At 42.7% G+C, this 21,235-nt stretch overlaps 1 protein-coding gene across 1 annotated transcript in view; it reads right to left on the bottom strand.

Annotated features, from left to right (window-relative positions):
* Positions 1-21,235, bottom strand: part of LOC307063662 (forkhead-associated domain-containing protein 1-like) — a gene marked incomplete at both ends in the record, with an annotated part of 101,566 nt that overhangs the window by 78,935 nt on the left and 1,396 nt on the right. Inside the window, 1 exon segment of the mRNA XM_079719895.1 lies at positions 2,840-3,046. Within this exon segment, the coding sequence (XP_079576021.1) occupies positions 2,840-3,046 (207 nt within the window).

Raw genomic sequence — 21,235 nt, 5'->3', positions numbered from 1 at the left:
GAAATATTCAACTGGAATGAACCATGAGGATATCATACTAAGTGAAATAAGATGGTCACAAAAGGAAAAACAATGTAAGATTCCATTTATATGAGGAACCTAGAATAGTCCAATTCACAGACACAGAAAGCATAGTGGGAGGGGAGGAAGGAAGCAGGGGGTTTGATGTGATGGTCATAGAGTTTCAGTTTGGGAAGATGAACAAAGTTCTGAAGATGGATGGGGGTGATGGCTGCACAACAGTGTGAATAGATTTAATGCCACTGTGAACTGTACACTGAAACATGGTTAAGATGGTAAATTTTATGTGTGTTTTACCATAATTTTGAAAATTAAAAGTTAAAAACAAACCCCAAAATGAAATACCTCCAAGGTTTCTCCGAGGTTTGGCGTGATAGAAATGGAGGAAAATGTTCTGAGAGCAGGTTGTGGTGATGGCTGCACAACTCCATCAATATATTCAAATTGATTGAATTGGACAGTTAAAATGGGTGAAGTTTCTGTTATGTAAATTGTACTTCAGTGAAGCTGTTAAGAGCAAGCAAGCAAACAAACACATGCTGTGATCCGGAGGAAACTTTGGAGGATGAAGGAGCTGTTCACTGTCTTGATTGTGGCTATGGTTTCACAGGTGTACCCATATGTCAAAGCCCATCCACTTACAGACTTTAAACATGTGCTGTTTATTGCATGTCAATTATATCTTAATAAAGCTGTGTTTTAAAAAGGCAGAAGAGTATTCCATATATAAACGAACTCCTTATAATATATTCAACTCCTTAGAATATATTAAACAATATAATTTATTAAACAATGCCCCCTTTGAATGGAAATTTAGATTTCAAATTTCATGCCCCTATAAATAATATTTCAATAAATATCTTTGTAGGAAAAAGAAGAAAAAATGCAGATATTGTTTGCTGCTCCCCCTCTTCTTCTCCCCACGGCCAAGCCACAGAGTCAGAATTTCCCAGGGAGGGGGCCTGGGAACCTGTAAATTTACTGAACATTCCTGAAAAATTCTGGTAATCAGACATGTTGGGGCACATTGAATCAAACTTCATGAACTTGGATTTTCAGGCTTGGGAGTGTGAAATCCCCTTTTCTTTGATCCCTAAAAAATTCTGTAAGTGTTCCATACAAATGATTCTAAATTTCGGTTTCCCTCCTATTGGTGGTGCATCAGAATCATCAGGGAGCTTGTGAGAATGCATATTCCCAGGCCCTACTCCCAGGAAGGATGTGTATGGTTGCCAGATTTCGCATAAATAAATAAATGAATAACTAAATATATAATAAACTATAGGGTGTCCGTTAAATCTGAATTTCAGATAAACACCAAATAATTTTTTTAGCATAAGTGCTTCCTTGCAATAGTTGGCCCACACCTGTACATAAAAATTATTTGTTGCTTATCTGAAATTCAGATTTAACTGGGTGTCCTGTATTTCATCTGGGAATCCTAAGTATGAGTCCTCAGGCCTGGGGTGAAGCCCAGGTCTGCACTGTTGGTCTGCTCCCCACGTGCTTCTGACGAGGGGGATCCTTAGAACCCATGTTGAGAACCCCTGATCAGGTCAACACCTTCTGGGTCAGGAGCCCCTCCTCAGGGCGGCCAGTGGATCCCAGTGCATCCCACAAGTGAGCACACTTTAATGTTGGTCCAAGGAGGAAAAGGGGGCTGAGAAGCAGCAGGAGAAAACTGCCCCAGATTTTCAAAGGCAAACGTGGTGGATGCGGTGTCACGGGCCCTGCAGCCTGAGGGACGGTGCTGATCTTCTCTGAGTGAGTATTTAAGGCTGCCTAGGGGACCCACACCCCAGGATTCTGTCTAAATTCTCTAAACTTTATTTATTTATACCCAGCCTCATCCCAGAAAGGACTTTAAGCCTCGGAGGTCTCAGTCCATGCAGCGTTCTTGGTGCTGGGGAGTGAGGTTAACACGCCGTCTCTCTGGGACACACACGACAGGTATTCATTGTGTGCTCACCACGAATGGGCATTATTCTGGGAGTTTTACAATTAGAACCATCTCATTTAGCTCTCAAGATAAGCCTGCAAGGTCATTGCTGTCGTTGGCCCCATTTTGTAGATGAGGAAACCGAGGTTCCGAGGGGTCCAATGGCTTGTGCAAGAGCGCACCGAGTAGGCCAGTGGCAGAGCTGGGGTTCTGACCCAGGACTGTGTTGCTAACCAGTCCCCATCCTGCCTCCCTACTGAACTAGATACTTCTTGTGACTGAGCTTTGCTGGGCGAATTTTGGCTTACGTTCGCTTAACCTGGGGCCATACTTTAGGTCCTGATCCCGGGAACATTTCTGATCCGGTGTGATAACAGCTGGCAGGCCTTGAGCGTCTACTCTGGCCAGACACTTTGACTTTTTATACATAGATACTCTCTCAACGCCCTGCACCGCTGAGAAGATCCAGACCCAGGCACGCAGAAAACCCTGGCCGAGGTCGCAAAGCTAGGAAGTTGCAGAGCACTGATCTGCCTAAAAAGGAAGCATCCATCTCTGCATCTTCAAAAGCACACACCTGCTTTCCACCTCCCCTCGCCAAGCTTCACTTTTCAGGAAAACGCTCTCGCTCCGGGCTGGTCGCTAGGCAACCCTTGCATGTAATTCCACGAAATGCCCAGAAGAGGGCGCGAGGACTCGCTCTCCCCGGGCACCCACGCGATGGATCTGAACTTCGCAGAATCTCGAAAGCAAGAGTGACGCGCTCCAGACGACCTCCACCTGTGGCCGTACCCGAGCCCTAGGCTGCACGGAAGGTGACACAACACGGCACCTCTGCACCCCGCCCTCCCCCCCACCCCCGCAGGGGCGTGGACTCACCGAGGCTGGGTTTTCGATGACCAGTTCATAGGTCAGCCCTCTGGACCCAAACCTCAGGATGTCTCCGGGTAGGAGCTTCACAGCCACGTTCTGAATGTGGCACTCATTGACGAATGTGCCATTGCAGGAATTGAAGTCGTGGAGAACAAAGCTGCTTTCGGCCTCATCATATTCAATGAGTGCGTGATGGTTGTCGACGTCTGCAGACTGAAATGCAGAAGGGGGACAGTCAGAGCCAGGAATAACAGGAATAACAAGGAATAACTAGTGCCACTGACACTGGGGGCCCCAATGTGCTAACCACTTCATCTGGCTGGATGGTCACTGCAATCCTCATTTTAAGAGGAGGATGCTGAGGGTCAGAGAGGTTAAGTGACTTGCCTAAGGCCACACAGCTAGTGAGTGGAGGGTCACCAGAGCCTGACAGCAGACCGAGACTAGATGCCCAGTTTTGCGGTAGGGCGTCAGGCAACACAGAGGCAAGAGGGAACTCGGGGGGAATTGGCCAGGAATTGGCCACTTGATAGTTCTCTGATCCCATGCAAGTATCCTTTTGGTTGTCCCGAGTGGCAAGACAGCAGAAATGGCCCAACACAAACCAGAAAGGTCAGTTGGCAAGTGACAACTGTCCATTTACTGCAAGTGTTAAAGTTAAGGGGAGGTTTTGTAATAATTGTTGTTTTCATTTGTTTGTTCTATTCATTTTTAAAATAACATGTTTTTTCTAATAATGCAGAAAATGAGAACTAGAGAAAAACACAAAGAAGACATTAAAATCACTTAGACTCCCGTCCCCCAGAGGCAGGCACTGAGAACACAGTGGTTCACATCCTTCCAGTCTTTTCTCTATGCTTACAATCTTTTTAAAAAGTTTAAACACAATTGAGCTCACACCACAAAACATAGTTTTATAACTACCTTTTAAAAGCCTTGGTGTATAATGAAGGTTTTTCCCATGTGATTAATTATTACTATTGCTTCTTAAAAGCTACTCAGAATTTATCTAACCAAAGATGATCTATTTTTCAATAGGGGCCCTGGTGTGACCCCATTTCCCCCAAAAGAGAGAGAGCCCAGACAGTGAATTGTCAGTGGCGTCAGAAACCTCCTGTGTAACCACTTTGATAAGAAGAATGAGCAAACCTCGGCACCAAGGAGGAAATATCACATCCCCCCTGGCCCCGGCGCCCTGGACTATGGGCTGCAGGGCATGGGCGAAATCCTCTGTCTTCTCAGGACACTGCCTATGAGCCATCCACTCCAGCCTGAGACTTTGCAATTATTTTCTAAGTCACTCTTCTCAGAGTGCCTCATCCAACTTTCATAGAGAGTACTTGGAATTAGAAATCTATACTAACGTCCCACAATATAATTATAACCAATAGCTTATATTAATAATAGCTTACATTATATGAATAGATAATAATATAACTGCATATATTAGTAGAATATATTAATGACACATTAAGTGTAATTACACAAATGCCAGGAAATTTGCTAAGTGCTTTACTGCATTATCCCATCTCATCTTCACAATAATTCAAAGGGATACTTCCTCATTTCAAAAAAATTTAATTTTTTATTGAAGTCTAGTTGATTTACAATGTTGTGTTAGTTTCAGGTGTACAGCAAAGTAATTCAGTTATACATATGTATAATATCTATTCTTTTTCAGATTCTTTTCTATCACAGGTTACTGCAAGATATTGAATATAGTTCCCTGTGCTGTACAGTAGGTCCGATAATTACTCACTTTTTAGATGAGGAAACTGAGGCATAGAACTATTAAGTGTGCCCACAGTCAGCCACGTTGACTCGCTTGGCTTGTTCCCAGGTTTGCCTGATTCAAATGACTGTGCCTTTACCCACTATTCAAATTCCTACCAAACACTTTGGCACTTAAAATACTGAAACACAAGAAGAAAGCAGGAGTAGCTCTATTAATTTCAGGCAGAGCCAACTCCAGAGGAAGGAAAGTTATCAGGGATAAAGAGAGGCGATACATAGTGATAAAGGGGTCGATTCTCCAAGCAGACATAACAGTCCTTCCTTGTATGTACCCAACAATAGAGCATCAAAGTATGGAAGGCAAAAACTGATAGAACTGCAAGGAGAAGCAGATGAATCCATCATGGTAGCTGGAGACCTCAACAGCCCTCTGTCAGTGACGGGCAGACCCACCAGGCAGAAAATTAGTAAGAATGAAGTTGAACTGAACAGCACTACCATCATCTGGATCTAACTGGCAACCACACAGCTTCATCCCACAGCAACAAAACACACATCCGTCTCAAGCTCCCATGGAACATTCACCAAGCAGACCACATTCCAGGCCACGAAATATACCTCAACAAATGTAAAAGAATACAAATTATGCAAAGTACGTTTTCAGAACACAATGGAATTAGGCTAGAAACCAATACCAGAAAGACAGCTGGAAAATCCCCAAATATTTGGAGATTAAACAACACACCGCTAAATAACAGATGGGTCAAGGAGGAAGTCTCATTGGAAATAAAAATTTATCTTGAGCTAAATGAAAATGAAAATACAACCTATGAAAATTTGCAAGATGCAGTGAAAGCAGTGCTTGGAGGGAAGTTTATGGCATTGAAGGCATACATTTGAAAAGATCTAAGCTTCCACCTTATGAAACTAGAGAAAGAAGAGCAATATAAGCCTACCACAAGCAGAAGAAAAGAAGCAATGAATGAAATAAAAAGCAGGAAAACAACAGAGAAACGTCAGCAAAATAAAGAGCTGTTTGGCTTTTTTTTTTTTGGTAAAGATCAATAAAATTGACAAACCTCTAGCAGGATAACCAAGAAAAAAAGAGAGAAGATACAAATTACTAAAATCAGAAATGAAAGCGATGGCATCACTACTGATCTCATGGACACTGAAGGGATAATAAAGGAATATTATGAATAATTCTATGCCCACAGATTTTATAACTTAATGAAGTGGACCATTTCCTTGAAAGACACAATCTACTGAAACTCACAAAAGGAGAAATAAATACTCTGAATAGACTCATATCTAGTAAAGAATTTGAATCAATAATGAATAACCTTCCAAAATGGAAAGCACCAGGCCTGGATGGGTTCACTGGTAAATTCTATCAAACATTAAGGAAAGAATGATACCCGTTCTCAATAATCTCTTCCAAAAAATAGAAGAAGAGAGAACACTTCCCAGCTCATTCTGTGAGGCCAAACTTATTCTAATAGCAAAACCAGAAAAAGATATTACAAAACAGGAAAATTGCAGACCAATACCTCTCATGAACATAGATGCAAAATCCTCAACAAAATATGAGCAAATTGAATCCAGTGATGTATAAAAAGAGTTCTACACCACAGTCAAGTGGGATTTATTCCAGGTATGCAAGGCTGGTTCAACATTTGGAAATCAATTAATGTAATCCATCACATCAACAGCGTAGAGAAGAGAAATCGCATTATCCTAACAGTAGATGCAAGAAGAGCATTTGACAAAATTAAACACCCATGCATGATAAACTAACAAACCACCAAATCACCAAAACAACTCTTGGCAAATTAGGGATGGAGGGGAACTTCCTCAACCTGATAAAGTACATCTATAAAAACCCTAAAGCTAACGTCATATTTAATGGTGAGAAACTAGAAACTTTCCAATTAAGATCAGGAATAAGGTGAAGATGTCCCCTTTCACCACTCATTTTCAACATTGTACTGTATCTCCTAGCTAATGCAACAAGGCAAGAAAAGAGAATAAAAGATAGATTGGGAAGGAAAAAGAAAACTTCTTTGGTGAGGTGTTTGTTCAGATCTTTTGCCCATTTTGCAGATGGCATGATTGTCTATGCAGAAAATCCCAAGGAACCGACAGAAAGCCCTCCTGGAACTAATGAGCCATTGTAGCCAGGTTGCAGGATACATGATTAATATACAAAAGTCAATTGCTTTCCTATATACCAACAATGAACAAGTGGAATATGAAATTAAAAACACAACACCATTCACATTAGCACCAAAAAAAAAAATGAAGTACTTAGGAATAAATCTAACAAAATATTTAGCTATATGAAGAGGTATATGAAGAAAACTACAAAATGTTGATGAAAGAAATCAAACTAGTCTAAATAAATGAAGAGATATTTCATGTTTATTTGAAATTCCTTAATGATATATGATGTTTAACATCTTTTCATATGCTTATTTGACATCTGTAGATTTTCTTTGGTGAGGTGTCTGTTGAGCTCTTTTGCCCATTTTTAAGTTGGGTTGTTTGGTTTCTTATTGTTGACTTTTAAGACTCATTTATATTGTTTATTTATTTTATTGAAATGTAGTTGATTTACAATGTTGTATTAATTTCTGCTGTACAGCAAAGTGATTCAGTTATACATATATATACATTCTTTTAAAAATATTCTTTTCCATTATGGTTTATCACAGGATATTGAATATAGTTCCCTGTGCTATACAGTAGGACCTTGTTGTTTCTCCATCCTGGATGTAACAGCTCACATCTGCTAACCTCAACCCCCCACTCCATCTCTCCCTCAACCCCCTCCCCCTTGGCAACCACAGTCTGTTCTCTATATACACGAAGACTCAGTTATTTTGGATACATGCTTACAGCATCTTTATTCATAACTGCCAAAAACTGGAAGCAACCAAGATGTCCTTTAAAAGGTAAATGGATAAACAAATTGTTGTACATCCATACAATGAAATACTAGTGATAAAAATAAATGAGTTGTCAAATAACAAAAAAGACATGGAGGAATCTTAAATGCATATTGCTTAGTGAAAGAACCTAGTCTGAAAAGGTTACATACTGTATGATTCCAACTGTATTAAATTCTGGAAAAAGTAAAACTATAAGGAGAGTAAAAGATCAGTGCTTGCCAGGGGCACAGGGGATCTGGGGCTCAGGATGAAGAGGAGGGGCACAGGGGATTTTACGGCAGTGAAAATATTTTTTATGATACTGTAATGGTGAATACTTGTCACTATACATTTGTCAAAACGAAAGAACGTACAACGCAAAGAGTGAACCCTAATGTAAACTATGGACTTAGTTAATAATAGCATATCAATATTGGTTCATCAGTTGTAACAAATGTACCGCACTAATGCATGATGTTAATAATAGGGGAAACTGTGTGTATTGGAGGGGTGGATATATCGGAACTCTCTGTATTCTCTGCTAAAATTCCTGTAAACCTAAAACTGTTCAAAAAAATAAAGTATTAAAAAAAATGAAAACACATTAGTTCTTTGGAAAATGTCACCCACATCATCTTCATCACCATTGCCATCGATCTTTGTGTCCTTTGAACCTTTGATAACCCATGAATGAGAGAAATTCTGTGTGTTACATTTTGTTTTTCTCTTCCCAGGCTTCACTGCTTTCAGTTCCTCAAAAACTGTCAAGCCATTATTAAGAAATCAAAGCAAGCAGGAAGTTTTAAATGACTCCACAAATTTGGGTGAGCCTCTACCACATGTTAGGCCAGGAGACAGCTTCCTAGTTCGGCCCTATAATATCACTCGCTTCCTTTACTTGGAAAATTGCTAAATGCTGCTACTGGACAGACGCCCTGCTGCTAATACAGACTGACTGTATAAGCTCCATCCTACTCAGCTGTCCAACTATGAGATGAACTGTTATTTATTTATTATTATTTTTATTATTATCCTTATCATCATCTAACATATTTTGAGGGCTTCCTGTGAACTCGGCCCTGATGAAGCATTTTGTGTGCATTTTTATCATTTAATCTGCATGACAGCCCTAAACAGGGACTCTGTTATTATCTCCATCTTAGAGATGAAGAAGCTGAGACTCAAAAGTTGAAGTGAGAGGACAGCATTACCTTGATACCAAACCCAGACAAAGACACTACAAGAAAACTACAGACCAATATCTCTTATGAACACTGATACCACAATCCTCAACAAAATAGGAGGAAACCGAATTCAACAGCACATTAAAAGGATCATACACTATGACCAAGTGGGATTTATTCTTGGAATGCAGACTTGATGGTTCAACATATGAAAATTAATCCACGTAATACAACACATTAACAGAAAGAAGGAAAAAAATGATCATCTCGATTGAAGTACAAAAAGCATTTGATAAAATGCAACACTCTTTCATGATAAAAGCACTCAACAAACAGGGAATAGAGGGAAATTACCTCAACATAATAAAGGTCAAATATGAAAGGCCCACAGGTAGCATCATACTCAAAGGTGAAAGACTGAAAGCTTTTCCTCTAATTTCAAGAATAAGATAAGGATACCTGCTTTTGCCACTTCTATTCAACAAAGTACTGGAAGTCCTAGCCAGAGCAATTAGGCAAGAAAAAGAAATAAAGGTATCCAAATTCGAAAGGAAGAAGTAAAATTACCTCTGTTCACAGGCAACATGATCTTACATGTACAAAATCCTAAAGGGTCCATGAAAAACCACAACCCTCTTAGAACTAATAAATAACATTCACTAGCAAAATCGTAGGACACAAAATGAACACACAAACATCAGTTGTGTTTCTATATGCTCACAATGAACAATCTGAAAAGAAAGTTAAGAAAATAATTTCATTTATGATAGCATCAAAAAGAATAACATATTGTGGGATAAGTTTACCAAGGTGGTAAAAGATGTGTACACTGAAAACTACAAAGTGCTGCTGAAAGGAATTAAAGACACAAATAAATGGAAAGACACCCTGTATTCATGGGTTGGAAGACTTAATATTGTTAAGATGTCATTACTACGCAGCAGGATCTACAGATTCAAAATACCAACAGCAGTTTTTGCAGAAATAGAAAAATCCATCCTAAAATTCATATGGAATCTCAGTGGACCCCAAATAGCCAAAATAATCTTGAGAAAGAAAAGCAAAGCTGGAGGTCTCACACTTCCTGATTTCAAAACTTACTGCATACAAAGGTACAGTAATCAAAACAGTGTGATACTGACATAAGGTCAGGAACATAGGCCAATAGAATAGAATAGAGAGCACAGAAATAAAACTTTGCATATATGGTCCAATGATTTTTGACAAGGGTGCCAAGATTATTCAATGGGGAAAGAACAGTATTTTCAACAAATGATGCTGGGAAAGACTGCAAAAGAATTAAGTTGAACTCTTACCTTACACCATGTATAAAAAGTAACTCAAAGTGGATCAAAGACTTAAACATCGTCTAAAACTATAAAACTTTAAGAGGAAAACACAGGAGGAAAGCTTTATGACATTGGATTTGGCAATGGATTTTTGGATATGATACCAAAAGCATAGGCAGCAAAAGTAAAAATAGATAAATTCAACTGTATCAAAAATTGAAACTTCTGTGAATCAAAGGACACAATAAACAGGGTGAAAGGCCACCTAGAGAATGGGAGAAAATAGTTGCAAATCACAAATCTGAAAAAGGGTTAATATGAAGAATATATAGAGAACTATAACTCAACAACAACAACAACAAAAAAGAACCCGCAAATAACCTGATCGAATATGGGCAAAGAACTGGAATAGACATTTCTCCAAAGAAGATATATAAATGTCCAACAAGCATATAAAAAGATGCTCAACATTACTAGTCATTAGGGAAATTCAAATCAAAACCACAGTGAGATACCCCTCATACCCATTAGGATGGCTACTATCAAAAACAAACAAACAGCAACAGAAAATAACAAGTGTTGGCAAGGATGTAGAGTAGGGGAACACTTATGCACCGCTGAGAATGTAAAATGGTGCAGCTGATACGAAAAACAGTAGAGCGGCTTCTCAAACAATTTAGAATAAAATTATCATATGATCCAGCAAGTCCACTTCTGGGTATATACCCCAAAGAATTGAAAGCAGGAACTTAAAGAGTTATTTGTACACTCATGTTTATAGTAGCATTATTCACAATTGCCAAAAGGTGGAAGCCACCCAAGTGCCCACTGACTGATGATTGGATAAGCAAAATGTGGTCCATCCATACAGTGGAATATTATTCAGTGTAGGAGGAAGGAAATTCTGACACATGCTACATGGATGAACCGTGAGGACATAATGTGAAATAAGTGTCACAAAAAGGCAAATTTTGTATGATTCCACTATGTGAGGTACATAAAGTAGTCAAGCTCATAGAAACAAAATAGAACGGGGGTTGCCAGGAGCTGGGGAAGGGGAAACGGGGAATTGTTGTTTAATGGGTACAGTTTCAGTTTTGCAAGATGAAAAATTCTGAGGCTGGTTGCACAACAATGTGAATAACTTACAACTACTGATCTGTACACTTAAAAGTGGTTAAGATGGTAAAATTTATAGGTATTTTACCACGATTTAAAAAATGGCTAAGATGAAGGGACTCACTCAACATCAGGATGCTGGCCCAGGGCAATGTCAGGGTTTGAACCCAAGTGTAATTCCAAAACTTGTACCTTTGATTTGTAACCTGTGATTTTCAGAGTAGAGAGTGATTTAATAATGAGAGAGGAGACAGGCAGGACCTAATATAGAAAACAAGTGCATTTTTTAAGGCTCCTGCATTTAAAATGTCTTTAAAAAGTATATAGTGAGTCCTTAATATATTGAGACGTTAAAACTTCTATTAACAATGACCATCTGCTCTAATGACCCCTGTGCTTTAAGGAAGCCTCCTCGGGAAGCTGACTTAGTTATGACGTTGCCCTGAGGTTCGCTGACATTGTCGCTGAGGTTCGACGTGTACCTGGAACCGTCCTTTGGAGCTAGGTTTCAACCTTGCATCACCTGGAACTGGGAAGCCCCACCTCAGACCATAAACTCCCACTCCCGGCCTTCCTTATCCTCTGTCTCATCCTCTCCTTGAGTCACGTACCTTTTGCTCCCTGTTTGCTCCCTATGGGTAATGCCCTATGCTCACCCAGGCTGGGCCCTGCTCAAGCTCACCAGCTCCTTCAAGTCCATCCTGGCCCCAAAACGCTCCTGCCACCCTCACACTTCTGTCCTGAGGCTGGCCCAGTGCACTTTGGGCCCCCCAGCCAGCAGGTCCCTGCTCTCAGGCTTTTCATTCTACTTTGACAAGAGCCTCCTAGGTCTTCACCTCCTGCACCTGCCGGTATTCTCCGTCTGCTTCTCCCGACCCTCCTCCATCCCTTTCCACGGCGCCCTCTGCCCAGCAGGCCCACCTGTGCAGCTATATCCATGGGCTGATGGGCTCCTTGCCTCTGGTTTCTGGTTGGGTTTGGCCAATGGGGAGTTAGAGATCAGAGCAGGGAGGAGAGAGCTTGGGGTACTTACTCCCCTGGCTTCCTTTCTGTGGGGCCACACAGCTTCCCTCAGAGGACTCTGCCCAGCCCTCGGGGTCTCCGGGTCCCAGGAAATGCCCCTGCCCCTCACCCCTCAGCTCTGGGGGTGGGAACAGTCCTCACTCATACGAGCTCTGGGCCCTGCACTATTCTTTGTGGTTTCTCTGAGCCCTGCCCACTCCCTATGGAGTACCTTCAGGAAACTCCCCTCCATCACTCCACACCCCTGTGAATGTGCCTTCAGCTCCCTGCCAGGACCTGGACTTCCCAGGCATGGAGAAGCTCTTAGATGGGAACTTCAAGGCTTCTCGTAGCTGCCAAGGGCCTCCGGGTGGTCCTGCCTTCATCCCACCCTGGTCTGGTCCCTCTCCTCAACCATCTCCTCTTCTGCATCCTCACCTTGACAGTGTAACTTCCGTCTAACCTGTGAACGTGCTCACCACCCCCTCGGCCTGGAAACGCCGCCCGTTCCCCCTTCCTTTCCTTTATGGTCAAATGGCTTCAAGAGGTTCCTCTCCCGCTGGGTCCTCAACCCACTGCCATTGCCCTCGGGGGCCTCCTCGGGCTCTCGGCCTCCCTGTGACATGTGACACAGTTGTCAGAGAGAGGCACGTGGCCTGGTGGTTCAGGGGTTGGGGAAGCAGGGCCACGTGGTGGTTATTAGACTGGGCTCGAGCCCAGCTCTCCTACTTCCTAGCAGGGTGACCTTGGGCAAGTGATACCTCAGCTTCCTCATCTGTAAGGTAACAAAAGGACAGTCTTGTAAGTTACTGGTGACGTATAAATGATATAATACATACAAAAGCACTTAGAAGAGAACATAGGGCAAATGGGAAATGTTCTCTATTATGAGCAAGAGGATGGGCTCTGGAGTTAGAAAGCCTTGAGTTCAAGTCCCACATCTGCTACCTTCCAACTGTGCAGCCTGGGGCATGGTTCTTTGCTTCTCTTTGGTTGCTCCCTGAGCAGCAAAAATGAGTTTGATAAGCTGGGCTTCGTAGGATTGACAAAAGGTACTGCTTGGTGAAATGTTCAAAGGAGTGGGATAACATTTTTGAAATTAACTCGTGTGTGTGTGTGTGTGTGTGTGTGTGTGTGTGTGTGTTTTATCTATTTCTTTTAACCTTTTGGTTCTAGGCTATCCGATCCCCCAGCCCCATCCCCCCACTTCCTCAGGAAAGGGATGTAGTGCAGAAATAGTAAAAAAAACAAAAAAATGGGGTTTTCAAAAGAATAAGGATATGAGGAAACGGCCAGGCGCTGGTGAGACGACGAGTCTGGGAGTGGAAGGAAAGAAGAAGCTTCTCTGCTTCCCCGTCAGCTGGATCCTTCCGCCCCGGTCTCCCCGGGAGAGCCCTGTGGACCGGCAAGACCTAAGGAGAGGCTGATCCTGAAATCAGACTGCCCGAGCGTGGTGCCCAGTGTCCCAGCCTCCCTCTGTGACCCCAGGCAGGATACTCAGCCTATCTGTGCCTCAACGCCCTCATCTGTAAAGTGGGGCAAACAACACTAACCTCCTAAGGATGAAATCAGTTAATACACTCGAAAGTGCCCAGAACAGTACCTGGCACAAAGCAAGCTGTCTCTGTGATGAATACCCTCAGCCTGGCAACAGCTCTCTGGCTCCCTCACCTCTCTGACTGCTTCCAGGTCTCCACGCTGGGCTCCTCTCCCTTCAGATGTCCATTTCCTCTGCACTCTGTCCATGGGCTGGGGCCACTGTACCACCCCCTTGATTTGCAGGTGTGTATTTCCAACCCCTGGTTCATCTCCAGGCCCCAAACTGCCTGGCTGCTTCCGGGATGTTGAGCTGCTCACTCAACCAGTCTTGCTTCCTGCCCTCTTGGTAACGGTATTATCACCTTCCAGCTCATCCAACCATCTTTCTCCGTGGCCTGTGGCATTGATCCTACTGATTCTGCCAGAAAGCTCTCAGACCAGTCCCAAAGCAACGGTCCAGTCAGGTGGTAGTATTAATGTGCTGGGCAGAATGGTCTCCCAAGGATGCCCATGCCGTGATCCCCAGAACCTGGGAATATGCTCCATGAGGTGGCCAAAGGGACTGTGCCGATGTCAAGGTTACTAATCAGTGCTCTTAAAAGAGGGAGACTAGGAACTTCCCTGGTGGCGCAGGGGTTAAGAATCTGCCTGCCAATGCAGGGGACACGGGTTTGAGCCCTGGTCCTGGAAGATCCCACATGCCATGGAGCAACGAAGCCCGTGTGCCACAACTACCAAGCCTACACTCCAGAGCCCATGAGCCACAACTACTGAGCCCACGTGCCACAACTACTGAGTCTGCGCGCCTAGAGCCCGTCCTCTGCAACAAGAGAAGCCACTGCAATGAGAAACCCGTGCACCAAAACAAAGAGTAGCCTTCGCTCGCTGCAACTAGAGAAAGCCTGTGCTCAGCAACGAAGACCAAACGCAGCCAAAAACTTTTTAAAAAGTTTTTAAAAAGTGGGAGACTATCCTGGGTTATCCAGGTGGGACTAATTGAACTCCACCAGTCCTTATAAGCAGAGTACTTACTCTGGCTTGATTGGAGAGATAAGTGCTGTTTCTTGCTGGGCCCCCACTTAACAGCCCCAATGCTCCTCTTCCTGGGAAAGCACCAGGTCAATGTTTCCTCTTTACCCAAATCGCCCCCTAGATGGCGCCACCTCAGTCTGTTGCATGAATGAGGATCAGGAGAACATTGATCTCACATTTTACTGACAAACCCCTTTCTCGATTCCACAGGGTGGAATTTCCCTAGCTTACTCAATTATCTTGTTATCTCAGTTAACTGAGAATTTCCAATTTAGATATCAGATGTTCCCAAAGCTAAATACACTCAAAAAGTGAAGCTTCTCTTTTTAGAAACTTGAGTCAGCTCAGTCTGACCTCAGTCTCACCTCCCCTGACTAGCTGTGTGATTTGGGCCAGTTTCTTAACCTTTCTGAGTCCCATTTCCATGTCATCAAATGAGGATAATAATGATAATAGTAGTTCTCACCTGCACAGGATTTGTTTTGAGGATATAATTCTGTAAATATATATACAGAACATACATAGATGATGTATAAAGCCATGTGAGATACAGTAAGTAGTCCATAAATGTATGCTGTAGCTATTTGTATTATGTATGCTATTCAAAAGATTATGATCGAAAATTTCTTTCATCTCACATCCATCAGAATGGCTACTATAAAAAAAAAAAAAAAAGGGAAGGGCTTCCCTGGTGGTGCAGTGGTTGGGAGTCTGCCTGCCGATGCAGGGGACACGGGTTCGTGCCCCGGTCTGGGAGGATCCCACATGCTGCGGAGCGTCTGGGCCCGTGAGCCATGTCCGCTGAGCCTGCGTGTCCGGAGCCTGGGCTCCGCAACGGGAGAGGCCACAACAGTGAGAGGCCCGCGTACTGCAAAAAAAAAAAAAAAAAAAAAAAAAAATGGAAATAACAAGTGTTGGTGAGGACGCAGGGCAAGTGGAACCCTTGTGCACTGTTGTGAGAATGTAAATTGTTCCAGCCACTATGGAAAACAGCATGGCAGTTCCTCAAACAATTAAAAATAAAATTATCATATGATCCAGCAAGTCTAGTTTTGGGTATATATCACAAAGAACTGAAAGCAGGGGCTTGAAGAGATATTTATACACCCATGTTCATAGGGTTGTTTGCAACAGCCAAAAGGTGGAAACAACCCAAGTGTCCATTGGTAGATGAATGAATAAACAAAATGTGGTGAATCCACACAATGGAATATTATTCAGCCTTAAAAAAGGAAGGAAATTTGGACACATGCTACAGCATGGATGAACATGGACATTATACTCAGTGAAAGAAGCCAGTCACGAAAAGACAAATACTGGTATGATTCTACTTATATGAGATACCCAGAGTAGTCAAGGTCATAGAGAGAAAGCAGAACGGTGGTTGCCGGGGGTTGGGCCGGGGGGGGCATGGGGAGTTGTTCTTTCATGGGTGCAGTTTCAGTTCTGCAAGATTCAAAGAGTTCTGGAGATGGATGGGGGTGACGGCTGCACAACAGTGTGAATATATTTAATGCCACTGAACTGCACACTTAATAAAAGTGGTTAAGATGGTAAATTTTATGTTATGCATATCTTACCACAATAAAACAATGAGAAAAATGAGATCACGATCTAGCCCCTTCCTTTGAACTTTTTCCTCTTGGAAGCCCTCCATCTGCCGTTGAGAAACTACACCCATCAATTGCTGTGGTGGGAACTGACCAATGAAATCAGCCGCCAGTTCCCAAACAGGGGACAAAACATTCCCTGAGGACTGGCGAGACCAAACAAGTGAACCCCCAGAGCGAGGAGCACTTGGGGAGAAGCCAGGGGTGAGGTGGGGGGGAGGGGGGGACGGGAGCACGACCCAGGCGGGAGGACAAGCGCGATGCAGATGGGGAGCCAGCAAGTGCACCCTCCCAGGCCTGTGTCATTCCGTGGATTTCCCCACAGAGAGCCCACCTGTCACCTTATGTCTCAAAATGCAGGTGTTCGCTTAGAATAAGAGAAATGTGAATTAAAATGACACAGGTACCATACTTCACCCCGTAGATCAGTGAAGATCCAATGGGGGGTCAGCACCCTAGGCTGGGGAGGGAGTGGGAGACGGGCGTCCACTGCTGGCAGGACACCACATCCGGAAACCTCTGGTGGGCAATTTGGCCATGCCCATCCGAGTTACAGCTGTGTGTGTCCTTTGACAGAGCAGACATACCTGCACGTCCGTGAAATGATGCAAATAATAGGAGAATCCCAGCAGCCTTGTTTACTAATAATAAACAAGATTATGGTGTAGGCTCTGGTACTTTCCTGAGAGGCAGCCCAGAACTGGCAGGGGCCAGGAAAAGGGACGAGAGTCATCCGGCTGGATGGGATCTGGGGTGTGTGTATGAGATCAGTCTGGCTTCACGACCCTCAGATCCCACGCGAGAAGGGCTGACAGAGCCTGGAGAGATGGCTAAACCCATGAGAAAGGAGATGCCTGGCAGGACACTGACCACCGAGGGTGAGGGGTGGACACCAGCATTTCATCCCCCTGTCATGTCTGTTCTTTGTTTTTCTCTTCCATCTCCACCCTTCTAGCTGCAGCCCTGCACTGACTTGGGCTGTCCTAGAGCTCAGTCTTCTAGGGATCCTGGGACTTCCCCAGGGTGGGACTGCGGGAGTCCCTGGGGAGGGGGTAGGGTCAGTCAGCCCTTCATTGTTTACCCTTCGCTTCTCTTTTCCTCAAAACAAAGTTTATTGAAAGAATACACACACACACACACACACACACACACACACAAGCAGGAGCTCTGCTGATCAAGAAGGGAGAGGGAGGGAGCACTGATGGTGGGGTTCTCAAAGTGTGGTCCTGGAGCCAACTCCAGGGGACTCCATTCCCCCCACCTGAACCTGGGGAGCATATAAATGTGAAGATTGCTGGGCCTTACCCCAAACCCATTGGGTCAGAATGCCTAGGAGTTCATGTTGAACAACCACTCTTAAACATACGGAAAATCCAACAACCACTGGCTTTGGTGTTTCTTCATTCTGGAAGAACTGAGTCCCTTTCTCAGCAGAGTTTAAATAACAGCCACATCCAACTCTAAAAATTACAGTTTACAAGGCACATCAAATCATATAAATTATAACTCGCAAGGTTTAGCTGTGAAACGAGCAAGGCTGAGGCTTTTGAGCCGTGTGAAATGGGAGAGGGGAGATTGTGAATAGAGCTCCTGACGGCTCGTCTGCACACAGCAGCCGGGAGGTGCACTGGCAGGTCTCCCCCTTGTTGACAATGCTTCAAGCCTTCTTCCCACTGCTTTTCAGATAAAGACCAAAACCCTTAGGGTGACATGAAGGAGGCCGACTTGTCCCTTAGCCCTCCTCCTTCCCACTCTGACTTCTGGATGCCCTGGTTTTCTCTCAGTCCCTTGGGCTCACAATATGCTCTTCCACCCCAGGGCCTTTGCACATGCCATTCCCTTCTCCTTTTGTCTAGTTAAGTCCTCCTTGTCTTCCATATTCCTTTCCTTTACAGCCCCAATATTGGAATGGAATTAGTCACACCTTTGTGGGATCATTTGACTTATTTCTCTCTCTCCTGGCAGCTTCCTGATGGCAGGGACCATGTCCAGTTCTGACATCGCCGTACCCCTAGACTTGGCTCGGTGCTGAGGCTCTGGGTAAATACTGTGCAATGAATGAGTGATAGCAACAGTTATCACTGTTGACTATAAACAGTTCTCACTAGCCTGGCTATAAACAGGCTTCCTATTGCCTTAGGGAACCAAACTCCTTACAGGATATAGAAAAAAGTCTGGAGGGTAAAACCCTGCAAATATCAATATTGATTTTTCCCTGAGCCAAATGATTACAAGTGACTTTTATTTTCTTCCTTATATTTTCCTTTCTCCCAATTTTTAAAAACAAGAAGCATGTAACTACCTTCCATTATCGGAAAGAGTAAATGATGTCAAAATACTATGATACCAATAGTCAAAACAACATGTCAGCCTTGCTGATGAGTAGAAATATTTAGAAGCATGACTGCCTATTCTTTAGGTTTGATCCAGGCCAATAAAACAAACAATCTTTTTTATTTGCTAGATGTAACCTCTGGGTAATTGCAAGGATGATTATTAGTAATATAAATCCCTGAAATTTTTTTTTTTTTTTGCGGTACACGGGCCTCTCACTGTTGTGGCCTCTCCCGTTGCGGAGCTCAGGCTCCGGACACGCTGGCTCAGCGGCCATGGCTCGTGGGCCCAGCCGCTCCGCGGCATGTGGGATATTCCCGGACCGGGGCACGAACCCGTGTCCCTTGCATCGGCAGGCGGACTCTCAACCACTTCGCCACCAGGGAAGCCCAGTGACGTATTTCTTAAGCTACGTCCGAGGAGCAGTCAGCAGTCAATTATTTCTATACAATGAATGCAACTCAATTTCTGTCTAGTTACTAACTGTCCTCATTAGTTCCCTTTTCCAAATGGCTTATTAATGTCAGTGGATCCTCATCTCAACCCTGTGCACCTCTGAGGATTCTTCTCAGTCACTGTTTTATGAGACCATAATAATGATCATTGTGTCATTCACTGAGCACCACATGCCAGGCTCTTTATATGCATTTCTCACTTAATCCTCAGAATAACCGTGAGGTAAGAGGTTTACAGACAGGGAAAAGGAGCTCAGAGTGATTAAGTAATTTGTTTGAAGTCACTCAGCCACAAAGTAGCCTAATGAGATTCAAACCCAGGTCTGTCTATCTCCAAAGCCTGTGCTTTTAAAAATTACTACAGTTTTCTAATATCATAGTCAGGTTCAAAACAGAGATCTCTGTCTCTACTTTAGCCAGACAGGAAATAAAACTACCCCAAATCTATGCCTTGTTAGGATAAAGAAGAAACTACAGTTCTTCTTCTTCTTCTTTTTCCTCCCACTTTGCACACTGAACAGATGTTCTGTGTCCTTGAAGGGAGACCATATCATGGAGGAGAATCTCACGGGGAGGTTCATGGAGTTATCTTTAAATCTGTTGCGTTTACAATAAACATTCTCAGAAAACTAGGAATAAAGGGGGAAATTTCTCACTTCGTAAGAACATGTATAAAAACCCTACAGCTAACCTCCTACTTAACGGTGAAAGACTGACTGCTTTCCCCTAAGGTCAGGAACAAGCAAATATAAGGATTTATACACTGCTCTTGTTCAGCAGAGTCCTGGGAGTCTTAACCAGGGAAATAAAGCAAGGAGAAGAAGATTAAAGGCATTCACATCTCCTTTTCTGAAAGGAGAAATAAAATTATTCTTATTTGCAGATGACATGATTGTTTATGTATAAAATCCCAAGAAATCTACAAAAGCCCTTATATAAGAAAGTGCAGTTAAGGTTGCAAGATACCAAGAAGCATACAAAAATCAACTGTATTTCTATATACTGTCAATGAACATGTGGACACCAAAATTAAAAATATAATACCATTTACAATCACTCAAAAAAGAAAAGAGAGACATACTTAAGTGTAAATCTAACAAAACATGTACAGGATGCTGAAGTTTCGTATGCTGAAAACTACAAAACACTCATGAGAGACACTGAATAAATGGAGAAATATACCGTGTTCATGAATTGGAAGACAATGTAGGAGTATATCAATTATTCTCACATTGATATAGGATAAAACACAATTCCAATCAAAATTACAGCATGATATTTTGTATATACAGACAGGCTTACACTAAAATGTAAATGGAAAGGCAAAGGAACTAGAATAGGTTAAAAAAATTTTTAAAGAAAAGTGGGAGGAATCACTCTACCTGATTTAAGACTTACATAGCGACAGTAATCAAGGCTATGTCATAATGGTAGATCCATTATGACAAATAGATCCATGAAACATAATAGGGAACTAAGAAGTAGCCCCCATAGAAAGTATGGCCAGATTATTTTTGACAAACTTGCAAAAGCCATTCAATGGAGAAAGGATAGTCTTTTCAACAAATGGTTCTGGAACAATTAAATATCCACATGCAAGAAAAATGAACTTTGACCTAAATCTCACATCATAAACGACAGTGAACCCAAAATGGTTCATAGATTTAAACATAAAACTATAAAACACTTAGAAGAAAACATAAGAGAAAATCCTCAGGGTCAGGGACCTTGTGGCATGTTCTTAGACATGACACTAAAGGCATGATCTATAAAAGAAAAAATAACTACCTGGACTTCATCAAAATTTAAAGCTTTTGCTCTGTGAAATACTCTGCTAAGAGAATGAAAAGACAAGCTACGGATGGGAGAAAATATTTGCAAACCATCTATCTGACAAGGGACTCATATCTAAAATACATAAAGAATTCTCAAAACTCAATGGTAAAAAACTAAACAATTCGATTAGAGACACTTAAAAGATATGAAGAGATATTTCACTGAAGAGGATATGCAGAAGGCAAACACGTACATGAAAAGACATTTAACATCACTATCGATTTGGGAAATGCAAGTTAAGACTATGATGAGATACCACTACACACTTACTAAAACAGCTACAATGAAAAACAGTGTTTATGCTAATTGCTGGTGAGGATGTGTCTCATACATTGCTG

Source organism: Hyperoodon ampullatus (assembly GCF_949752795.1).
Source record: "Hyperoodon ampullatus genome assembly, chromosome: 2".
In the NCBI taxonomy this organism is placed as follows: Eukaryota; Metazoa; Chordata; class Mammalia; order Artiodactyla; family Ziphiidae; genus Hyperoodon; species Hyperoodon ampullatus.
The sequence above is the reverse complement of the archived record's forward strand: the minus strand, read 5'-3'. Positions and strand labels throughout refer to the sequence as shown.